Here is a 19,721-nt window from a genome sequence, read left to right on the forward strand (position 1 = left end):
GGCAGTTGTGTGTGGGAGGGTCAGGAGCCCACAAATGGTGACCCATCCCTATTGGACACTGTCCTTTGGGGCTATAACACCCCATCGGGTTTCAGGACAACCCCCAGACACAGCCCTCCACCTCCGTGCCTGCTGTCTCTGTCCAGCAGACTGCCGAGCTGACCTGAGTCCAGGTTTCCTCCTCAGCCATTCTCCTGCCAGCTTTTAGTTTAAAATACACTGAAGCTTCCATAGGAGCTTCTAGTGCTTCTTCCTGTTTGGCTGTGCAACCAAACCAAAGACAGGTCAAGTCTTCTGGGCAGTGGGAAAAGCTAAAGCAAGTTGTCTAGTGAACTTAGGAAGTTGTACAGAATAAGAGAAATTTGGGGAAGAACCAAGGGCTGGTTTGCAGTGTAGAATCTGCACATGGTCTCTTAACAATGACAGTTTTTATTTTCATTCTTTATTTTGTTGTGACAAAACTGGTTTGCAACTCTGGGGTGAGCTAGCCAGTCATTTGTGGCCTTAGTAACTCTGTTTTCCTGTTTGTTAAACAAACCCCTTGTTGTTTCCTGAAACTGAGTGGTCTTGCGCTCGTGTGCAGTGTGAGGAGCCACGGTAACCTGTGCTGACAACTGTAAACACTCTTCAGGTGCGTGTTACCACGCACCGTACCCACCACCAGCACACCAGTAACTCCACCACAGTCCATCGGACCCTGCCCTGCCCCGCCCCCCCGTGCCACGCCCCACCACGCCCCCACCCCCCTCTCAGGAACCTCAACTCTGTACTCTGACTTCTAGCATTTGCTTGTATTAATTTTCCCCTTTGCTTTCTAACCCCATATGCGTGAGATCTGGCATTTGTCTTTTTCTTGGCTTATTTCTCTTAGCAGAATTCCTTCTAGCCTCATTCACGTAATTTTGGGTGGTGAAATTTCTGTCTTTTTAATCGCTGAATAGTACTCCACGGTGAATAGATGCCACATCTCGGCCCACTCACGTGTCTGGTACTTAGGTTGTTTCCATAGCTTGGCCACTGTGAAGACTGCTGCAGTGAGCACAGCCAGCCAGGTGTACGCCCTTTTGAATTAGGGTTTTTAAGGCTATTTGGGGTTTATGGACCTCACTCTAAAGCAGTCAGTTAACCCAACAGCAAAATGTGTTTATAACAACAGAAGAGAGGACAGTTCAGTGTTAAGCTCCATATTCACATCTCCCAAGCTAAGAACCCCTTAAGTGACACCTTGGGGACCTCCCTACCTCAGTTCCATACACCTGGCTGGCTGTGCTCACTGCAGCAGTCTTCACAGTGGCCAAGCTTTGGAAACAACCTAAGTGCCAGACACGTGAGTGGGCCGAGATGTGGCATCTATTCACCGTGGAGTACTATTCAGCGATTAAAAAGACAGAAATTTCACCACTCAAAATTACATGAATGAGGCTAGAAGGAATTCTGCTAAGAGGAGAAGCAGCTGTATTTCTGGTGGGAGATGTGCCTTGCATTCTAGAAGTGATGGTCCATCACTTTGCCCTTTGTGAGAAGTATCACCTCAACTAAGAATCCTAGGCCTGGGCCTCCCTCTGCCCCCAGAGCCCTGTCCCTGCTCAGGACTGACCCTTGCTGTCCTGTCTTTGAGTGTTTAAAGTGCTCTCCTCTGTGCCAGAAGCTGTAGTAAAAAACCAGCGAAGCCCATCTGAATCCCTTGGCCAGAAACTTGTATTCTAGAGATCTCTCTGCATAAGTTTGCACAGCTCTCTTTGCTGCGTGTATCGATTTGACCCCAGGAGCCCTAAGAATTGTTGAAACAAAAGGCACTGACGCCTCTGAGCACCTGCCCCTGGTGGAGCAGCAGGTTAGGACACAGCACTGCAAGCGAGCTGCAGCCACCTCAGTGCTAGTTCGACCCCTGCCCCGGAGGTAACCACATGGCGCAGCAGATCTCTCCTGTCTCCCCGCTGCTCCCCTCAGCAGTGTACTTCGTTCATCTGCCTGTTTTGCTCCCTGCTTTGTCTCTGGTGAATCCTCTCACCTTCCCCACCTCTGGCCTGTACCCTGGCTCTGTATGCATAAATAAATACATCTTAAGAAAAGTGGGGTGAGCACGTACCTGTAAGGTCTCTGGGCAATGGCTTCCTTTGCAAAGCTCCCTTACTGCCGGATGAGAGCCCTGCTCAGCCACCACACCATCCAGTCCCATCGTTTATGGGCAGAGCCTAGGGTGTGGCTTGAGCCACAGAGCAGGATCGAGCCTCAGAGCAGGGTCGAGCCTGGGCCTGTGGGCTGGACCCAGCTCACCAGGGTCCAGGGCAGGTTTCTCCTGCCCCCAAATTGCTTCCTCTGCAGGACTTTCTTGCCTTCCGGGAAATGCCTTGCTAACCAAGCCATCCCTAATGAGTTGGGGTTCAGAATCCCATTCTTTCACCACCATCTACTCCACAACAACCTCCCAGCCACTGGTCAACCGCCCTCATTTCACTCACATGTATTTTTTGAAGTAAAACGAGGAAGTAGCCCCCTCTGAGCAATCTGTGCTCTCGAAGTGTGGGGGAACCCCAGTCCAGACCGACCTGGCACGCCCAGGCCAACAGCTACTTCTCTCTTCTCAGCCAGGGGCCAGCTGCATCCCCATGGTCTCCCTGCATTGCTGCTTAATGGTCTCCACGGGCCCCCCACTTTTGCCTTGCTGAGCCCTGGACAGCAGACGGCGGTGGTGCCGCGCTCCTCGGAGAGATTTCCATTTTTAGAGACTCGGATGTGTCTTTGCAGGGGTCCAGCCCACAGTCTTCTAAGGACAGGAGACGCTGCAGGCTGGGGCTCAGCCGGCCCCGTGGCCACAGCCGACCCTGTCTGAAAACCTGGACTTTGCTCAGGCTGAATCCAGTGTGTGCTGGCGTTTGGCTGGGCCAGCAGGCCCGAGACAGGGCTCTCCCGGGGACCCTCCTGTCACACAGGAATGATCCAATTCAAGGCTAGGTGTTTGGGACTCGAGGTGGCCGTAGGGCAGACGTGTGGACCGCTTCGGGCTGGGCAGCGGCGGCTCCTCCACCCAGGCCCCTTGGCATCTTTCATTTCACTGTGCAATGAAGCAGGCTGTCCCCTGTGCAGGGGTGGGCTGTCTGAGCCCCTGAATGACCTGAGCCCCTCAGGACAGTGCTCACAAGGACGCCTGTCTGTGCCCATGGTGACTGACGCACGACGCAAGCGAACGCTCCTGGAGTGCTAGACGAAGTGGCTTTACCTTCCTGTGACCGGACCCTTTGCTCACACACAAATCCCCGTCCTGGGTCAGAGTCCAGCGTTCGCTCTCCTGAGCCTTTGGTCCCGGCTCCCCCAACCTCACCTTGTTTGTGAAACGATCCCAGTTTCACACAGGAGGGGTTGAACCGGTCTCCAGAGAGGTTGAGTGACGTGCCCCCCATGATTCGGCTACTGGGGAGGACCCAGCTCCCAGCCCGTACTGTGTACCTGCTGTACATGCATGTGGGGGGCCCCCAGTTTTTATGCTGAAACCTGATCACCAGTATTACAGTGGCAGGGCCTCTGGGAGGCAGTTTGGTCCTGAGAGTGGAGCCCCCTTGGAGGGATCAGTGCCTTGTAAAGGAGGCCCCAGAGAGCGCCCTCGTCCCTTCCACGAAGGGAGGACACAGCAGGAGGCAGGGTCTCCCCAACAACCATTCTGCTGACACTTGGAGTTTGGACTTTCAGCCTGGAGAACATGAGAAATGTCCCTTGTGCAAGCCCCAGTTTAAGGTGTTAGGTCCAGCAGCCTGCACGGGCTGGGAAGGGCAGCTCCTCCTGGCAGCCTCCCGGTGAGGAGCTCCTGCAGCTCCCTGATGTGCTCCTGACAGAGTTTCAGCAAGTAGTTGGTAGAGTGAGTGCAACCCCGAGGCTGCCTGGGACACTTGCCGCCCAGCACAGCTCACCAGCGCCTTGCCTTCCCAGGCTTGAGAAGCCGCCAGCCCGCGACGCTGAGAGGAGTCAGAGGAGTCTAGACTCCCCGACCGTTTACTTGTGTGGCATGCTGTTTATCATGACCGGGACTTCCTCTCAGTCTCTCCGCCTCCCTTCCGCTTAATCACTCACTGAGATTGTCTGCGCTCAGTTTCCCACTTGTTACTCTTCTTGGGTTTGGGCCATACTCATTGCTGCTGCACAGGAGGGTGATCTGGGCCAGGGGTGCACAGGTGGGGAGCGGCCGCCCCTAAAGAGCCAGGAAGGAGGGGCCAGGATGGCACAAGCACAGCTCAGGGCTTTGGGGCCAGGGATGAGGCGAGGGTGTTTCGTAGTTTACTCTGGGAGCAGCGGCGTCTGGTAGGTGCCACACGGGACATCCGGCCTCTCACCAGGTCAGCTGCACCGCAGCCCACAGCAAACGGCATCACCAGCCGTAAAAGCTCATGCACTCCGGCCCTCTGCACCCGACCAAGGGAAGATGCTGTTGGCCAGGGAGCCCCTCACCGCGGCACACGACGGCCCAGGCCCTCTGCCCGCTGGTCGCACACCCCAGGCTCTGCTGCCCCTCCAAGGAACCCGTGTTCCCATTTGGGAAAGAGAGGGAGGGGGGTAGTAATTTTCCATCTTCCTCCTCCCCTGGGTGACTCAGAAGAAAGCAAATCTGTTCCCAGCTTGTTTTCCTACGTCTGTCATCACTCTTGCTGAGCGGCACAGATCGAAGTCTGGATCCGTGGTCTGCCCCCCACTCCACCTCCCGATTGTGCTCCCCTCCCACCCTCAGAAGCTGCTCGCCTGCCAGCGCCAGCCTGTTTGTTTGCCTGGAGATGCTGCCTCACTGTCATCATTTTATTTGCAGTGAAAGTCCACAGCCCCTCGATGGTCCAGCAGCATGTGGGGCTCGGGAGAATGTGAGGATTGGGTGGCATTGCTGCCTCCGTGGGTTGTACCGCACGTCCCCAACAACACAGAAAGCTGAGGAAAGTCACACGAGGGAGGTGTGTCTCTGGGGTAGGTTTTGTAGGCCACGTCTGGACGAGCTCGGCTCCACTAAGTGACTCAGAGAAAAGGGCACAGTTCCCCTGCTGCTCCCGAAGGACAGGACTGGCTGTCTCTTGCTTAGGCCTGGAGCCATCTGGGTATTGGGAGGGACTTGCGATGTCCCCACTGATGCATGAGGCGGGGGTGGCTCCCTGAGCAGCTCAGACGGGTCTGAGGAGGGAGATGCGCTGTGAGTGATAGGCTGAGTCCCTGGGTGCAGGGACCCATGAAGAAGAAGGAAGGGCTCCTCCCTCTCCACTGTTCGCATTTCACCCACCACCACCCCTGCTGTGGAGACCACGGGGACCTGGGTGCACCCTCACTGCCACCTCCTGCTCCGGGCCCCCACCTCTCCTTTGAAGTCCAGCTCCCTCTGGTCTAAAATATTCTAAGCTGTGTATTTCTTCCCAATCACTCCTTTGCTTGATGTCTTCCCGTGGCCCCCCATTATGATAAATTCCCAAGTCCAGAGTGCAGCTTATTGCCTGCCGGTGTGCAAACTGTGTCAGCTGCCAAGATACAGCCTTCCTGACTTCCTACATAACCCTTCCCTGAGACCTGCCTTGGCTGTTCCCCCACACGGCCTAAGACCCTCCACGTCACTCCCCACCCCTTGCCCTGGCTGGGTGGAGCATTTCGGTACCCCTTCAGCATCCTGTGCTTAACCCGACAGGACTCCGGCCACTCTGAGTTTTCACTTCCTGCCTCTGCTCCCAAAGGCTCCTTCGAGCCCCTTTTGGGTGAGCGCAGGGGCCGGATCACCGCGCATGTGCAGTTTGCTCAGCTGAACGGAGGATGCCTTCCTGGCGTTAGGCAGAAGCTGGCAGCAGGTAGGAGAAATGGAGTTGCAAAAAACTACCCCAGGCTCTAGTGAGGGGGTGTTGTCTCCCAGTCAGAGTATCAGCAGCCTGAGGACAGGCACCCATCTGTCTTTTAAATAATGGGGCTTATGGCAGTAAGATAGGTTGAAAAAACATTTCTCTAAAGGGCCAGAGAATAAATATTTTGGGCTTTGCAGGCCAGTCTGTTGCGGTGACTTGACGCTGCTTAGGATGGAAGCCACCCGAGACAAGGCGTGGAGGAGTGGAAGGCGTGCCAGTGAATCCTCACTAAAACAGGTTAGTCAGCGTGTGCCAACCCCACAATAAGGAGACACTTAGTCATATGGACTGCTTGTCAGCTGCCTTCTTTTCCTAGGCCGTCTCCCTGCTCTTAGCACAATACGGAGCAGGTAGTGGCACTTAGCTACCTGGGTTTGTGGCTTGGACTTGCAGTCCGAATAGGACCCCAGGGGTGACTTGCACTTTCATCGCCCCTTCCACAGCCACTCCTCCCCCATTCTTATGGGCAGCACCCAAAGTGTTTTGGCAGCCAAGTGCCTAGCTCCAGTATATGAACCACCCAGAGTATTTGGTACCAAGCACGGTCTCTCCGTTTACCCAAGTTACCTCAGCATTGACCTGGGAGCGGTAGGTGACGCGAACTGCTATAGGCTAAGCCTGCAAACACTGACTGGTATGATTGTGCTCTCTAATGGAAAGAGGAAATCTCCTCTCTTATTTGAATACTGTTCAAAGAAAGTGTGATGCCAGCTGCTGCTGCAGCCTCATTGGAGCCAGGAGGGGAAGACCCAAGGAAATTACAGAAAACACCAGCCCAGAGCCCCGGTTTTGCTGAGCGTCTGTATTAACCCTGGAAATACCCATTCCCAACTTCTTGACAAGAGGGGTAATACCTGTCTGAGGTATTTACATGAAGCATTCTTCCCTTACAGTCTCGCATACCCCAAGAACGCTCTATATTATGGTGCTCATTAGTACCAAGAGGAGGCAGCTGAATACGTTCCCTCCAGCTGTGGCTTCCCCGTCTTGGATCAATCCCTGTTCACTTTCCAACCCAAGATGCGTGGTCCTTGAGAAGTTTTGTGATGAAAACCTAGATGGCAGGGAGCCAGGGGCGTGAGGAGCCCAGCTGGGGAGAGCTATTGTTTCCTCCTGTCTGTCTCAGAGAACCCCACGCCACACTCGCTTCATTTTAGACCCAAGCCTGTGCTGACGGAGTACAGCCCGAGAGACTACGAGGTGACAGGGTCTACGTAGGAAGAGGCAGGGAAGAAAACCCAGTGCTCCTGAGCGAGCCAAGCAAGCCTGTGCCCAGGGCGACACAGGTGCCTGACCGCTAACAAGAGTCCCCATCTGACAGCCCACATTTGAAGTCTTTGGAGGGATTCTTTCCTCAACTTGCGAGCTGGTTGTTGCTTGAGTGTTTTCCAGGACAGGCACTTGGCTCGTCTCCATCGGGTGCCCCCTCAGACCCCCTGTGTGGGCAGGGCCGCTGATCCCCGTCCTGCAGCAGAGGCTGCTGCTGGACACTCCTGTCGATTCCACTTTGCCCTCGGGCTCACTCCACACTCGAGACACCAAGAGACACTAACACTACCCGCACATCTCTACGAGCCCCCACGCGCCAGAAGCATCGCTCACCCGCAGTGCCCTGCCTCTGGGCAGCTTCCCTCCTCCTGCCTTCAGGGGTTGTGGTGCAGCTGCTTCCGGGCAACCTTGATGGTCCCGAGCCAGCGAGCGGTGGGGAGGCGGCAGTCTGTGCCACTGACACAGGTCTCGTGAGCACCTTCTGAGCGCACAGCACTGTGGCTGGACGGAGGTCCTGGGAGGCCATCCTGGTGTCTAGCTAGCCACAGCGTGCCTGAGCACCGCTCCCACTCTGGCCCTCAGGGTGGCCCGCAGACCTCGGGCTGGCCACTGTGTTACTCCAGCCTCAGGACCGGCTCGCAGCGCTTCTGCGCGGCATTCTGTGTTGTGGGGCTCTGGCGCAGGGGGTCTTCAGGCCCGGCCCCCAGACTGCAGCAGTGTCACCAGGGAGCCCCTTAGAAATACAGGGTCGCGGGCCCAGACCCACCTCGTAGGAACTCGGGGGCTGGAGCCCGCCTTCTGTACTGAAAAGCCCCCCACGCTGTACCGCACTCTCCAGTGGGGCGCCCTCCACAGGGAGCCACTTCACCCCCTGTGGTTTGGAGGCAGGGGTGCGTTTATGACCAGACCGACCAGACTGACCGACCAGGGCGGGCGGGCATCTATAAAGTGAGCTTAATGGTGGCAAATACAAACTGCAGGCACCAGCGCCCTCAGATCTTTATGTAGCATTTTGTGGTATTATTTTGCTTATGAACGGGCCCTATTTTACGGTCACTTTTTTAATGGCTTAATTAAATCCCCTTAATTAAATCCTCCATACTTGTAAGTGCACTAGTGAATTTAATATATAGGATTTCTTCTTAAGCACTTTTCAAAACCTGCCCAAATACTTTATGAATTCTGACATGGATAATAAATCGCTCAGTGTGGTGAGGTTTTTGACAGTCATTTTATTTACTTTTAATATAAGTTTATTTTTATATCATTTTGTGCATTTTTCCATCTCAGTTGTAATCCCCGTGGGCTTCCCATCACCCAATCACCCGTGTGCCATCACCATAGTCCAGGGCACTTCCCTCCCTGCACTGTTTTTGATCCCGTTCCCCACTCCACCCCATAAAGTGTCTCTGGTGTATAGCTGTTCTAAATGTGGTGAGTTTTAAGTTCTCTTAAACTGTAACAGACTGTTGGCAAACTTAAAATTCTCTTACAAGTTTCAGGTTACAAACCTGCCCAGGGCTACCGTGGGTGCACATTAACCCTCCGGAGCTGAAGCCTTAACATGGCGAAGACGCGATGTGCAGTCATGGGAGTTTCAGTACACTTGGAGAGTTTCTGCCCAGTGGACTGCGCCTGGGCTTCAAATCAGCACCGTAAAGCCTTGGCCGCGAGACCACAGGTTGCTCTGAGGTGGGAGGGGCAGGGGAGTTGGTTTTTCCAGGGACCTCAGCTGAACCCTGACCATAGAGACTCTGGGCGGGAGGGTTCCGGTCCCTTCGCCCTCCGAGTGGTCTCCACAGAGGGTATTGGTCACCAGGCTCATTTCCCCTGAGCCCCCTACACTCACCCCAGTGGGTCCCCAGTTTGAGTCTCTGGCCCCCCTGCTCAGAGCTGCCTCGCTGACATGCCTACCTGTGTAGATTCCTGGGTTCCCACTTCTTCCCACCTTTTTAGTCTGCTCTGCCACAGTCCAGAGAAGGACAGGGTTGGTGTCAGTTGAGAACATAGCAAAGTATTTTCCAGAAAGGAGAGTTTAAGCTGGGTTTTGGGGGTCACACCGGCCGGAGGGGAAACTGCACGGGCTCCGTTACGGTCCCACAGATACGATCTTGATAGCGGGTTGCACTGCTCGCCTCTCTGTCCTTGAGGGCCCCCCTCCCTTTGAGCCAGGCTCACCTACAGTGAGCCTATAGCTCCCCCACAGTGGGGGGTGGCTAGAGTGTCGGGGGGAGGGCACCAGGAAGGGGGTGAGCAGCAGCCCCTTGGGTCAGGAGCCACCCGGACTGAGCGGGGCGCTGGAAAGAGGCTTCGCCCCCAGGGTCACTAGGGTCCTCCCCGAGTATCTCCTGGAACTAGCAAGAGGCACTGGCCCTGCTGGGAAGTCACCATGTGAGGTGAGAGCGTGTGGGGCGTCTGGAATGTCCCCAGATGCTGCTTCCCCAGGCAAGGCGAGTGCCCCGGAAATTCCCGGGGTGGGATGCAGAGCAGATGGAGAAGCAGAATTCTCCCCTGCACCTGCTTCAGGTGTGATCGGCTCCTCAGCAGAGCCCAGCGCCCGCCCAGGGGGCCCCGGAGCAAACAACCAGTCCCTAGAGCACCGCGGCCAAGACGAGGCCCGGGAAGCAGATCTGCGGAGGGCCCAGCGTCCCAGACGGCACCCCTAGCACCACTCCCCTCAAAAAGGTTGAGGGGCTGATAAGCTTTTACAAACATGTCGTGGACCCCTCAGCTCCTCTGCAGGCCGATGCTGTTATTCTAAGCCCATCTTACACATGCGAAGCCGAGGCCGCCGGGGGCCGCTGCGTGGACCATTTCCAGGGACGGAAGCGGCTGGGAGCCTGGGCCCACGCGGGTGGCTGGGGTGACTGACGCGGCTCCCCTGGGGAGCGCGGGAGCCCGCAGGCCGCGCTCGAGTCTGACCCTCCCATGCCCTAGGGGGCAGCAGAGCGTCACAAATGGCCAGTGCCCTTCAGAGTCGGGGAGACTGGGGTTCGAATCCCGCGTCTGTGCTTGGCAGCCGGCCCTTTGGCGCGGAGGTGGGGCTCCAGTCTCCGTGGGGCCATGGAGGCGAGGCACGGGGCAGCCGCTGCCCCCTCTCCCCACCCCAGCTACCCAGGCCCTGGGGGCTCGCCTGAGCTGCCCTGGGCGCCCCGTGTGCGTCCCCTGCGCCACCCTCACAGCAGTGGCAACCGCGGTTCCATAGACAGGACCTGAACTCGGGTCTTTTGGCTGTAACTGCTGTGCGGTAGCCGCCTCCTAATCCTTCAGCCGTCACCCTGCGGCGGTGGACACACGACGCGCTGGTGACCTCCCCGGGGGCGCCGCGAGGCCCGGGACAAGTCAGGGGGCAGCATGACGGTTCCTGGGGAGGGGCGAGCGCTCCGCGAGGCTCGGGACCGCACAGAACGAGGCGTAGCACCAGCAGTCTGGCACACCCTTAGCTCCTAAATTGTTTATAGAAGCCTGCTGAAGTCTAGAACCTTCTAGCAGGCGGAGGTGTGTTCCCAGTTTAAGAATAGCTGCTGGGGCCTGACAGGAGGCGCTTTCTGCTGACATCAGAGGGGATCAGTTGTCTTCCCAGCCAGCAGCAGCAGCAGCAGCCTCAGGGGATGTGGCTTTCTCCAGCTTAGCTGCAGGCAGCTGCAGGCTCAGTCGGCGCCTGGGGCCTGGGTGACCCGGGACTCACCTGAGTCTGGGGTTGCTGGTCTTCACTTCTCCACCTCCCGCCATCTCACTGCCCCTGAACACAGATGCGCAGGCTGACCAGTTGCATGACCTGGCCCCTGAGTTGGGACCTTCCCCCAACAGTGAGGGCCAAGGAGCCCCCAACCTGCTCCCCCTGCCTCCTCATCTCCTGGGGAGCTTCAAACTCACCCACACAGACCCCACACCCCCACCAAAGCACCAGGTACCTGCTGGTGGGGGGCTTCTGGGACACTCCCAGCAGTGGACCTCCAGCCATCTGAGAGGAGACCGCCAAGCAGGAATTTGCTCAAAGCTCCGGCGGGTGACTGCTGACTTTTTCACAAGAGAAAATAAATCTTGAAGCCAATTTGAGGTTAAACTGTGGCTCCCCCGCCAGGAGCTGTGAGCTTAGTGGAGGCATTACAGGGACTGGGAGGGACATGAGAGAAGGGACAGGAAGCGGCTTAACCTGTCACTGACAATCTGCTCTTACCACCTGGGGCTTCGTGCAGGTTGAAGCTGGGGACCTCGCCTGTGTCCTGCACGTTCACCCCGCAGGGGCTTGTGCTCAGAGCCCCAGAGCGCACTTTCCTGCCCCTGGGGCATCCTTAAGGCTACTGTGGCTGCAGGTGAACTTGACCTTGCACCTGACTCCACAACACTCAGCCCCCTGGGGCTGCTTCCTCCTTTCTGCAGACTGGTTTAGCTTCCCTACTTCTGGTGGGAGCTTGACAAATCACCTTTCCAAAACTCACCCCACCTGACTGCCAGAGAGCCCACAGCTTCCCTCCCCCACCCACCCCGCACTGGCCTTCAGGAAGGACATAGAGCAACAGTATCCCACTTTCTAAGGGAGGTCCTGGCTTGCTCACACTCTCTCTCCCTGGTCCTGGCTTGCTCACACTCTCTTCCAGCTCCCTTCTTCTCCCTCCCCCCTTACAAACAGAACACTCCTCAGGAGTGACTCACTCAAGGCCACACAAGTCATACCACATCCCTGAGGCTTCCTTCAAGGGTGCTCCCTAGGAAGAGTGGTTCTCCTCTGAACCCCGCCATCTCTGAGTCTCAGGTGGCCTCCAGGGAAAGCTGTGACCCTGGGGGTGCTGGGGGCCGGTCCTCCAGGCCAGTGCGCCCTAGGACCTTACAGCACAGTTGCTGGCCCCTGCCCCTGCCTGCAGTGCCTTCGCACAGAAGTGGGGGGCCAGGGTTGCACTCACCCCGCCAGGGCTGTGTGGCCCGGGTTCCCCACCCAGGAGGCACTAGCACCTGGGCCCCATCCGTGGCAGGTCTGGTTCCAGGCACCTGGGACTCAGCTCATCCAGGGGTGCTCCCCAGGGAGAGGTCCACTGCAGCCAGGGTCCTCACCTGGGGAATTAAAATCCTGCCCACCCGCTGGCCTGGTGGTATTCCGTGGGGGCTGTAGCCTGACTAGTAGGAGTTTGAAACAGGGCCCAGGTTGCTCACAGGTGTGGCCAAGTTTGAGAAGGTAACTCAGGTTCATTCTACCTGGTTCTAGGGTTCTGGGCCTCCAGCATACGGGCTACCCCGCACTTCCCCAGTCCTCTGAAAAGAGGCTTTGCTGCACATTGCTGCTTCTAATTATACATGTGTGTCGAGAACATTCTGTTCTTGACTTCTGAATGTCAAGAAGCCAAATCCAAAGCCAGGAGTCTTCTGGCTGCATCTTCCTGAATAGGAAACAAGCCCTCAGTGTTAGACGGCTGCGCTCCCCCACGCCCGGGTCCCAGACAGAGGGCAAGGGCCTCCCCACAGTCCAGCCCGAGGCCTCATCTCATGGCTGGGGGTCTGCAGGATCTGAGCCACTCTCCCCCTTCCCTGTGTACATTTTAGGGTAGCCCTGGACTGGCTAACTTGGACCTCACATTCCATCCTGCCTCCCCGGTGACTGAGTTCCCCGGCAAGGGACATCGCCTTCTGGACACCTTGCCCTGCCTCCCACGGGGCCCGTGATACTGAGTTTGCTCATGTCTATACCTCCCCACCCGCAAATCCACGGGTCTTCCCTTCAGTTCTGAGGGGCGCTCCAACCCTGGGCCCCCAATTCAGCTGTCACCCAGTTCCATGCAGGCAGGAGAGGTCTCTTCTCCGGTTTTCTCTCCAGCAGACTACCCAGCTGGGTCCAAGCAAAGAGCCCTGCCCAGGATTTTCACCTGCCTCTTCACACAGGGCCCCCAAACCCCAAAATCCTCTCCTTGCCCCTGCCTCAGTCAGGGAGTCTCTGGAGGGGGAAAGAGAAGGCAGGGGGAGGGGTGGGGAGCAGGGAGGGATGGGATGGGGAAGGAGGGGGTGAGTGGGAGAGAGGTGAGGGGAAGGGGGGAAGGGGTGGGGAAAGGAAGGAGCAGAGGATAGAGAGCAGGGGTGGAGTGGGGAGGGGGAAAGGTGTCCTCTGTCTACGGGGCTGGGGGGCCTCTGGCGTCATTTCCTTCTTCACAAAGGGCAGAGCATATCTGGGTCCCATCTCACTGTGCACAGTGTCCTGGAGACAACAGAGAGGGGACGTCTGGGAAGAGCGCCAATCACTGGGGCAAGCCGAGGGCAGCTGAGTTAGCACCGCCTCCATCACCCCCTCCTGCCAGCCTGCCTCTGCCCTCCACCACTGTCTGCCCCCGAGATCCCCAAATGGTAGGTGCCTGCTGCCTCTTTCCCAAGTCAACCCCAAATTATCGACTGCACCAACTCTAGACCCCAACGTGTATTTATCACCCTGCCTCCCGGACTCTCAGGGCCGGCCTCGAGGGAACTTGCAGGCACTGCGGGAGGAGGGGAGGAAGGGTCACTGGGAGAGGATGGCTGTGCCCACACCCCAGCTCCCCACCTCTGACTGGGGAGGTGCTGAGATGGACCTGGGCCCCCAGCACTCTGCTCTCTTCCCAGCCACCGGTCAGCGCCCTGCCCCCGTTGTCAAACCCTGTCACACAGCGAACCCAAGGGCCATCCCCCGAGACACCCCGAGTCCTTGTTCCTCCCAGCTATCCTTCCTTGTGCTTATGGGGGAGGCCATATAATGTGGAAAGTTCTGGGAGCTCAGTGAGACCTCTCTCCGGCTCACTAGTCAGCAGCAGGGTGAAATCGTGGCAGACGGGTCTGGCACATGGAAAAAGTGGATCTGCCTTTTTCATGCCTTCCTGCCAGCTCTGGAACTTGCAGTGGAGACGGCCCTCTGCTGAGGTAACACTCGTTTGCTGGCCAGGGGCTGGCACCCACTGGGGCCTGTCCCTTCCTAACCATGTGAACTCGACCGTGGGACCTGAGCCCCTGTGAGCCTCAGTTACAAAAGGGGAATGGTGAACGTGCCTGGGGCTAACGGCTGAGAGGCCATTTAAGAAAGTCCTGCTATTACCTAGCTATCTCCCTCACCTGGAGGTTCTCTGTGCTCCCCACCGCCTTGCTTTGGAACTTCGGAGGGAATACACGGGAGGATGATCCACAGCCGCTATGTCCTGCTGCCTCAAAATGTGGCCGTCCTGTGACCAAGGCCAGCAGCACGACTCACGACAGCTCCAGTGTCCCTCAGTGGCCAACGCAGAGCATCCAGGCTGCGGAATTGGCGATTAAAAAGGAATGAAGTGCAGACGCCTGCTACAACGCGGATGATCTTGAAGGTGTCGTGGAAGTGCAGGAAGCCACATACAAAGGCCACGTATCACACGGCTCCCCTCTATGAAATGGCCGGGACAGGCAAACCCACCACACAGCTGTAGGGCCAGAAAGCACAGGGAGGGGTGAGGGGTGATAGGTAAAGGGGGTGGGGCTTATGTGTGAGGAGGTGGCTGCAAAGTCAGTGGGTACTACAGATGCCTGAATTTTGTGGCATGTAAATTATTTCAACGGAGCCGTTCCCCTACGAGAAGACCCTGCTTCATACCTACCTTCAGCCCTCACTGCAAGTATGCTCCAGGGCTGCCTGAGTCTGACCCTAGACAGGGGCCCAGGGAATCTGATTTAAGCAAGTCCCCTGGGTGATGTGTCTGTGCACAGAAGCTCAAGTCGTCCCTCTTGGAAGAAGCCAGGCCAACGGCAGCCCAGCCTCTTGGCTTCCTCTTGCTATGGTAACAAGATGGATAAAAACAGTGGCTTGAAACAAAGACTATATAATCTCACAGTTCTGGGGGGGTGGGGCAGAAGCCTGCAGGGGGTCTCCCTGGACTAAAACGGGGGTGTCGGCAGCAGTGCGCCTTTCTGGACTCCCTCGCACTGTCCAGCTTCGAGAGGCTGCTGGTACCCCTTGGCGGGCCATCCCGCCTCCACCTCAAAGTCAGCAAGGGCTGGGCAGATCTCATCACACTGCTCTCCACTCTGGCCCTGCTGGCTTCCCCCTGCCCCTACACAAGCCCACCTGGCAACCCCAGGGTAGTCCCCAATCTCAAGGTCCGCTGACTCACACCCGTAGCTGTGTGACATGACATGGTCGCAGGCCCCGTGGCTTAGGACGCGTGGCACACTCCCCCGACTCACAGATTCCGAGTCAATGAGCGGCACCATCGACGCCCTCCAGGGCTGCTGGTTTGTGTGAGAGGTTCCAGGGAGCCTAGAACTCTGCGAAGCTGGAGGTCCACAGCCCCCAGCTCGCTGCAAAGCCAGCCCTGCCGGCTGGATGCAAAGCCACGCAAGACTGAAGTGGATCTTGGGCTCCTGCCACCAATTTCTGCTTCTCGGACTGCAGCGCAGAGTTTGAAGCCTATCCAGGAATGAGCGTCCATCTGCACCCTGCAAGTTCCGGTAATAGGTCACAGCTTGTAAGTATATAAATAATGGAAAAACATGCTCAAGTCGCCCTCCCCATAGAGCCCCGCTGCCTGTTGAGCTGCTGGGGGTGGGGGGGAGGTCGGATCTGGCCCTCAGCGCTGGTCACCAGTGGAGGAGTAGAGTGCTGGTGGGGGAGGGAGGGCAGGGCTGAGCTCTGGGAGTGAAGCACCTGGGGAAGCCGACGCCCCAGGGACAGGCCTTCACCCCAGGCAGGCCAGAGTGGATGCTATTTTGCAATTTGGGGTCCAGCTTAAAGCTCTCAGAGAAGGAACCACCATTCTAACATCTCTTGGCAGAAACCACTCTCCCAAGACAGAAAATAGGAACAAGAAGGGATTTGGACAGAGGTCCTCGCGGGTGGCACGCCAGCAGGGGGCGCTGGCCGGGCTCGGGCCTGTCCTGACCCACCAGGTTGCGGAGGGCGCCCTCTGTGCCAGGCATTTAAACCTCGGTGAATCCTCCCACTCGCGCTCAAGATGGGGTGTGGTGCCCCTTGTACAGGTAAGGACATCGAGGTTCACGGGCACATGACCTGGCGCATCCAGCTCCTTCCGCGCTCTATGACCCGAGGTGAGCTTGGAAGACAGGGTGGTCCAGGGAAGAAGGGACTGTTGAAAAGTAACCAGAAAGGCAAATCTAAATCGAAATGCAGCGGGGATCGAGTCTCTCCTGATTCCATGGACCCTATGGCCAGAGACTAAGATCCCTGAGACGAGCCGGAGCGCGTAGGACAAACCGCGTCCAGGCGAGAGCCAGCTGAGCTCCGGCCTGGCCAGCAGCGGGCTTCCCTCTGCGCTGCGCACAAATGTCAGCGCGCCCCACTAATCCCGACTTGTTTGTACAAGGTGTGGTCTACCTGGGTCAGAGGCCAGGTCGATTTGAAAATTTGGAGCCCCCATGAATTGTCAGCGGCGTAAAGATTAAGAAAAGTAGATTGTTGCTGGCAGAACCCTGCTAAGCCTCGGGTATACAAACAAGCTATGAGATTGGGGGGCAGAGGCGGGAGCCGGGGAGTACAGGGGCACCCTGGCACAGCTTCGCTCTGCGTGCTGAGTCCGGTCTTCGGACCGTCAGTAAAATGGGTTTGTGTTCCAGGCCTCCCGGCTCCCCCTTGGCAGGCTCCCATGGCCGCGGGTGTCCTCTGGCGAGGATCGGTTCAGCTCTCTCCTTCCACATTCTGGGGGTTTAGGGCAGAGGCTGACACCTTCAGATACCTGCCCTCAACAGTGCGAGTGGGGGTGAACACAGGCACAGGCTGGACCCTCTAGACCCTGGCAGAGTGGTGTACTGTGCTGTCATTTAAGATCAGCCAGCAAGAGCAAACTGTTGAACCTGCAGGAATTTTGCAAGCCCTTTGCTAAGTTATTGGTAGCTTGAGTTGGGAGTGTTTATGGCACTAAATTGGGCAGAAGCGACACATCATGGCTTCCCTCCCCTTGTCCGCGCCTATTTGCCTTACTCACCTCAAGCCCTGGATTACGCAATGTGCAGTGGTCACTTTGAACCCTCACTGCCTGCCGCCCAGCCTGTACCCTGCCCTTTACAGACAGACAAACTGAGGCCCCAGGAGGCCACATCACTGTTGCACGATGGGAATGTGGGTGAGTGAACTGAGCTCTGGGCTCAACTGCCCTAATGGCCTCCCAGGCACCAGCCAGTGATGGAGGCCACTACTTTTAATCAGCTCCTGGGGGAGAAGAGAGGCAGTTGCCTGGTGACCAAAGTGCCTCCCAGCCACAGACGGTCACGCTGTGTTTTGGGAGGATGAAGCTCTCCCCAAGGCACCCCGCTCCCAGGGCTCCAGACAACAGCTTCAATCAGCCCCACCAGGCCCCACGCTGAGCTCAGGCAGGCTCTAGCCCTGACAGCAGCACAGCATTCACGGGATTGCACTGAAGCAGCCACCCCGGGCAGGCGACAGCGCAGGCTTTGTGCGGGGAGAGCCTGCCACGTGTGCATCCCTGCGCCCCAAGCCTGCAGATGCCTCAGACCACCTGATACCTGCCTTTGGTGTGTCCCTTGGGGCCACAGTGGGGACTCCCCAGACCTGACAGTCTCTCCAGGGGTCCCCCCCCCCCAGACCTCTGAGGGCCGAGTGAGCTCTTGTTTACCCCCTGCTAGGGCACCCCGGTGTGTCTGTGAGCCCAGGTGGTGTCCGCTCTGGGGGCCCTGGGGCCCAGCTGGGCCCTGAGCCTCGAGGGGCTGCCTACATGTGCAGTGAGTAACTGAGTGGAGGGGGGACCCACAGGCGGTGCCTTCTGCTGCCACCAGGAGTGCCTGATGATCCTCCGTGCCCTGCCATCAGGAATAGACTCTCTGACCATCACACCCAGCCCCAAGCTGGCGAAGGTGGCCGGTTTGGCAGCAGAGCAGAGAAGAGGGAGTCCCTTGAAAGTCTCTGTGGGGAGCCTTTGCTGCTGCCTCCCAGCAACAGGAAGAGGGGACAGGGTTCCCTGCCAGGGCCCATGGGGCCTGGGACGCAGGTAACTTCACTCCACACATCGGGGTCCTCTCTGGGGTTGTCTGGGAGGCAGAGAGAATCATGTGCCCCCTCACTACCCTAGAGTTTTGCTCAATTTTCACACTTGCTGGCTGCAGCTCTGGGAGCGGCTGTGCACACAGGGAGAAGAGGCGGTAGGAGATGTTGAAACCCCCGCAGCAAAAAGCCTCCTCATTTCACCCTTGAATCAGGTACTTTGCTAAAACTCTACGAACCCTTATTTTAAGTTGGGATGAAATGGTTCCCAGCAGCTAGGGCTAATTCCCAGCCCCGCCCCCCTTCCTGGCTTCGAAGTCAGTCTGGATTTTGAGAGTCCTGACTCTAAAGGCAGCCTCCTGTGGGCGGCCCAGCTGGGCCCCACAGCCAGCCCACATTCTCAGCAGGCCTCAGGAGGCCGGACCTCAGCACCCCCAAGAGTGCTTTAACAATGCAGACTTCTGGTGCTGCCCAGCTTTGCAAATGCCAAAGGGCTTTTCAACCTGGAGAAGGCAGATTTCTGCCACTCCAGCAGGTTTTTCAGCCCCCCCCCCCCCCCGCCCCCCTGGCCCTGCCCCTGAGCAGCACAGTGGCCCTTGCTGGGGGCAGATGGTCCTCAGGCAGCCCCTCCCCGGGCCTGTGGAGCTTCTGTAGTGGACATCCCTGCCTGTGACTCCACCCCAGCACCATCTCTGAGCCCAGCACCCAGGACAGACTGAGCACATGGCAGCCATGTGTGACCATGTCACCCACCACTGTAGAGGGCCACAGCCTGGCCTTCAGAACCAGAAAGTGTTGATTCTGAATTTCTGCCTGCCTTGCCTGACCTCTGTCAGTTCCTCCCTTGAAAAGTGGACATGATTTCCCAGGACCCCCTTGTGCAGGCCCATGCCAGCCCCTTCTGATGGATGTCTCATGTGCCATTACCCCATGTTAAGCCAAGGCTTGTGGTCAGGCAGGAGACAGGACTGGCTCATCCAGCCCAGCTGCAGAACCAACTCCTTTGGGCCAGTTTACACTGCGCCTCTCCCCTCTCCAGGTGGGCTCAGGGCCCACCAACATTGCAGCTCTTCTGGGGATTTCTAACTGAGCCACCAGGCTGGGCCTGAGTCGAAAGACAGAAGACAACTCCCTGCTCCTAAAATTTGAGAACCACTTCCCCTAACAGCCCCCCCCCAAAAAAAAAAAACACGCAGGGCTGTTTGGCAAGGCTAGGACGCCCCACCTCCTCTAAAGTTTGAGAACCTGTTTGCACCCCCGCCCCCAAGCTGCTGAGCCTGGAAGACTCCAAGGGGCCGGCTTGGGTGTGGCCTCTTCCTCAAGTGCTGGGGAGGAGGGGAGGAGCTTTCGTGGAATAAGCCAAGCTAAGCACCAGGTGCGCATTCAAGTTGGATTACTATTATTATATTACCTTTATTGCTGTTCCCCGCAAAGCTAATTAATGCTCGCAGTCCTTAACCGTCCCAGAGGAGTTTCCCTTCTGCAATCTGGGAGGACGGGTAGTGGAACCCGGGGGTGGGAGTGGGCCAGAAACCTCGCAGAGGTCTGAACCCTCCGCCCTGTGCCCCAACTTTGCTCACACCTGCCTTCCGCAGAGCCGGCAGAGTGCGGAAGGAGCGAGGCGCGAAGAGCCGGCCGCTGCCGCGGGGGCCGGGGAGCCAGGGCGG

At 57.6% G+C, this 19,721-nt stretch overlaps 1 protein-coding gene across 1 annotated transcript in view; it reads left to right on the forward strand.

Annotated features, from left to right (window-relative positions):
* Positions 1-19,721, forward strand: part of TESC (tescalcin) — a 57,711-nt gene that overhangs the window by 436 nt on the left and 37,554 nt on the right. Inside the window, exons 2-5 of the mRNA XM_004690697.2 lie at positions 5,694-5,804; positions 16,080-16,148; positions 17,700-17,795; positions 17,884-17,934. Of these exons, the coding sequence (XP_004690754.1) occupies positions 5,694-5,804; positions 16,080-16,148; positions 17,700-17,795; positions 17,884-17,934 (327 nt within the window). The remainder of the gene's footprint in view (positions 1-5,693; positions 5,805-16,079; positions 16,149-17,699; positions 17,796-17,883; positions 17,935-19,721) is intronic.

This window comes from Condylura cristata, unplaced genomic scaffold (assembly GCF_000260355.1).
Source record: "Condylura cristata isolate star-nosed mole 26May11 unplaced genomic scaffold, ConCri1.0 scaffold00029, whole genome shotgun sequence".
Lineage (NCBI taxonomy): Eukaryota > Metazoa > Chordata > Mammalia > Eulipotyphla > Talpidae > Condylura > Condylura cristata.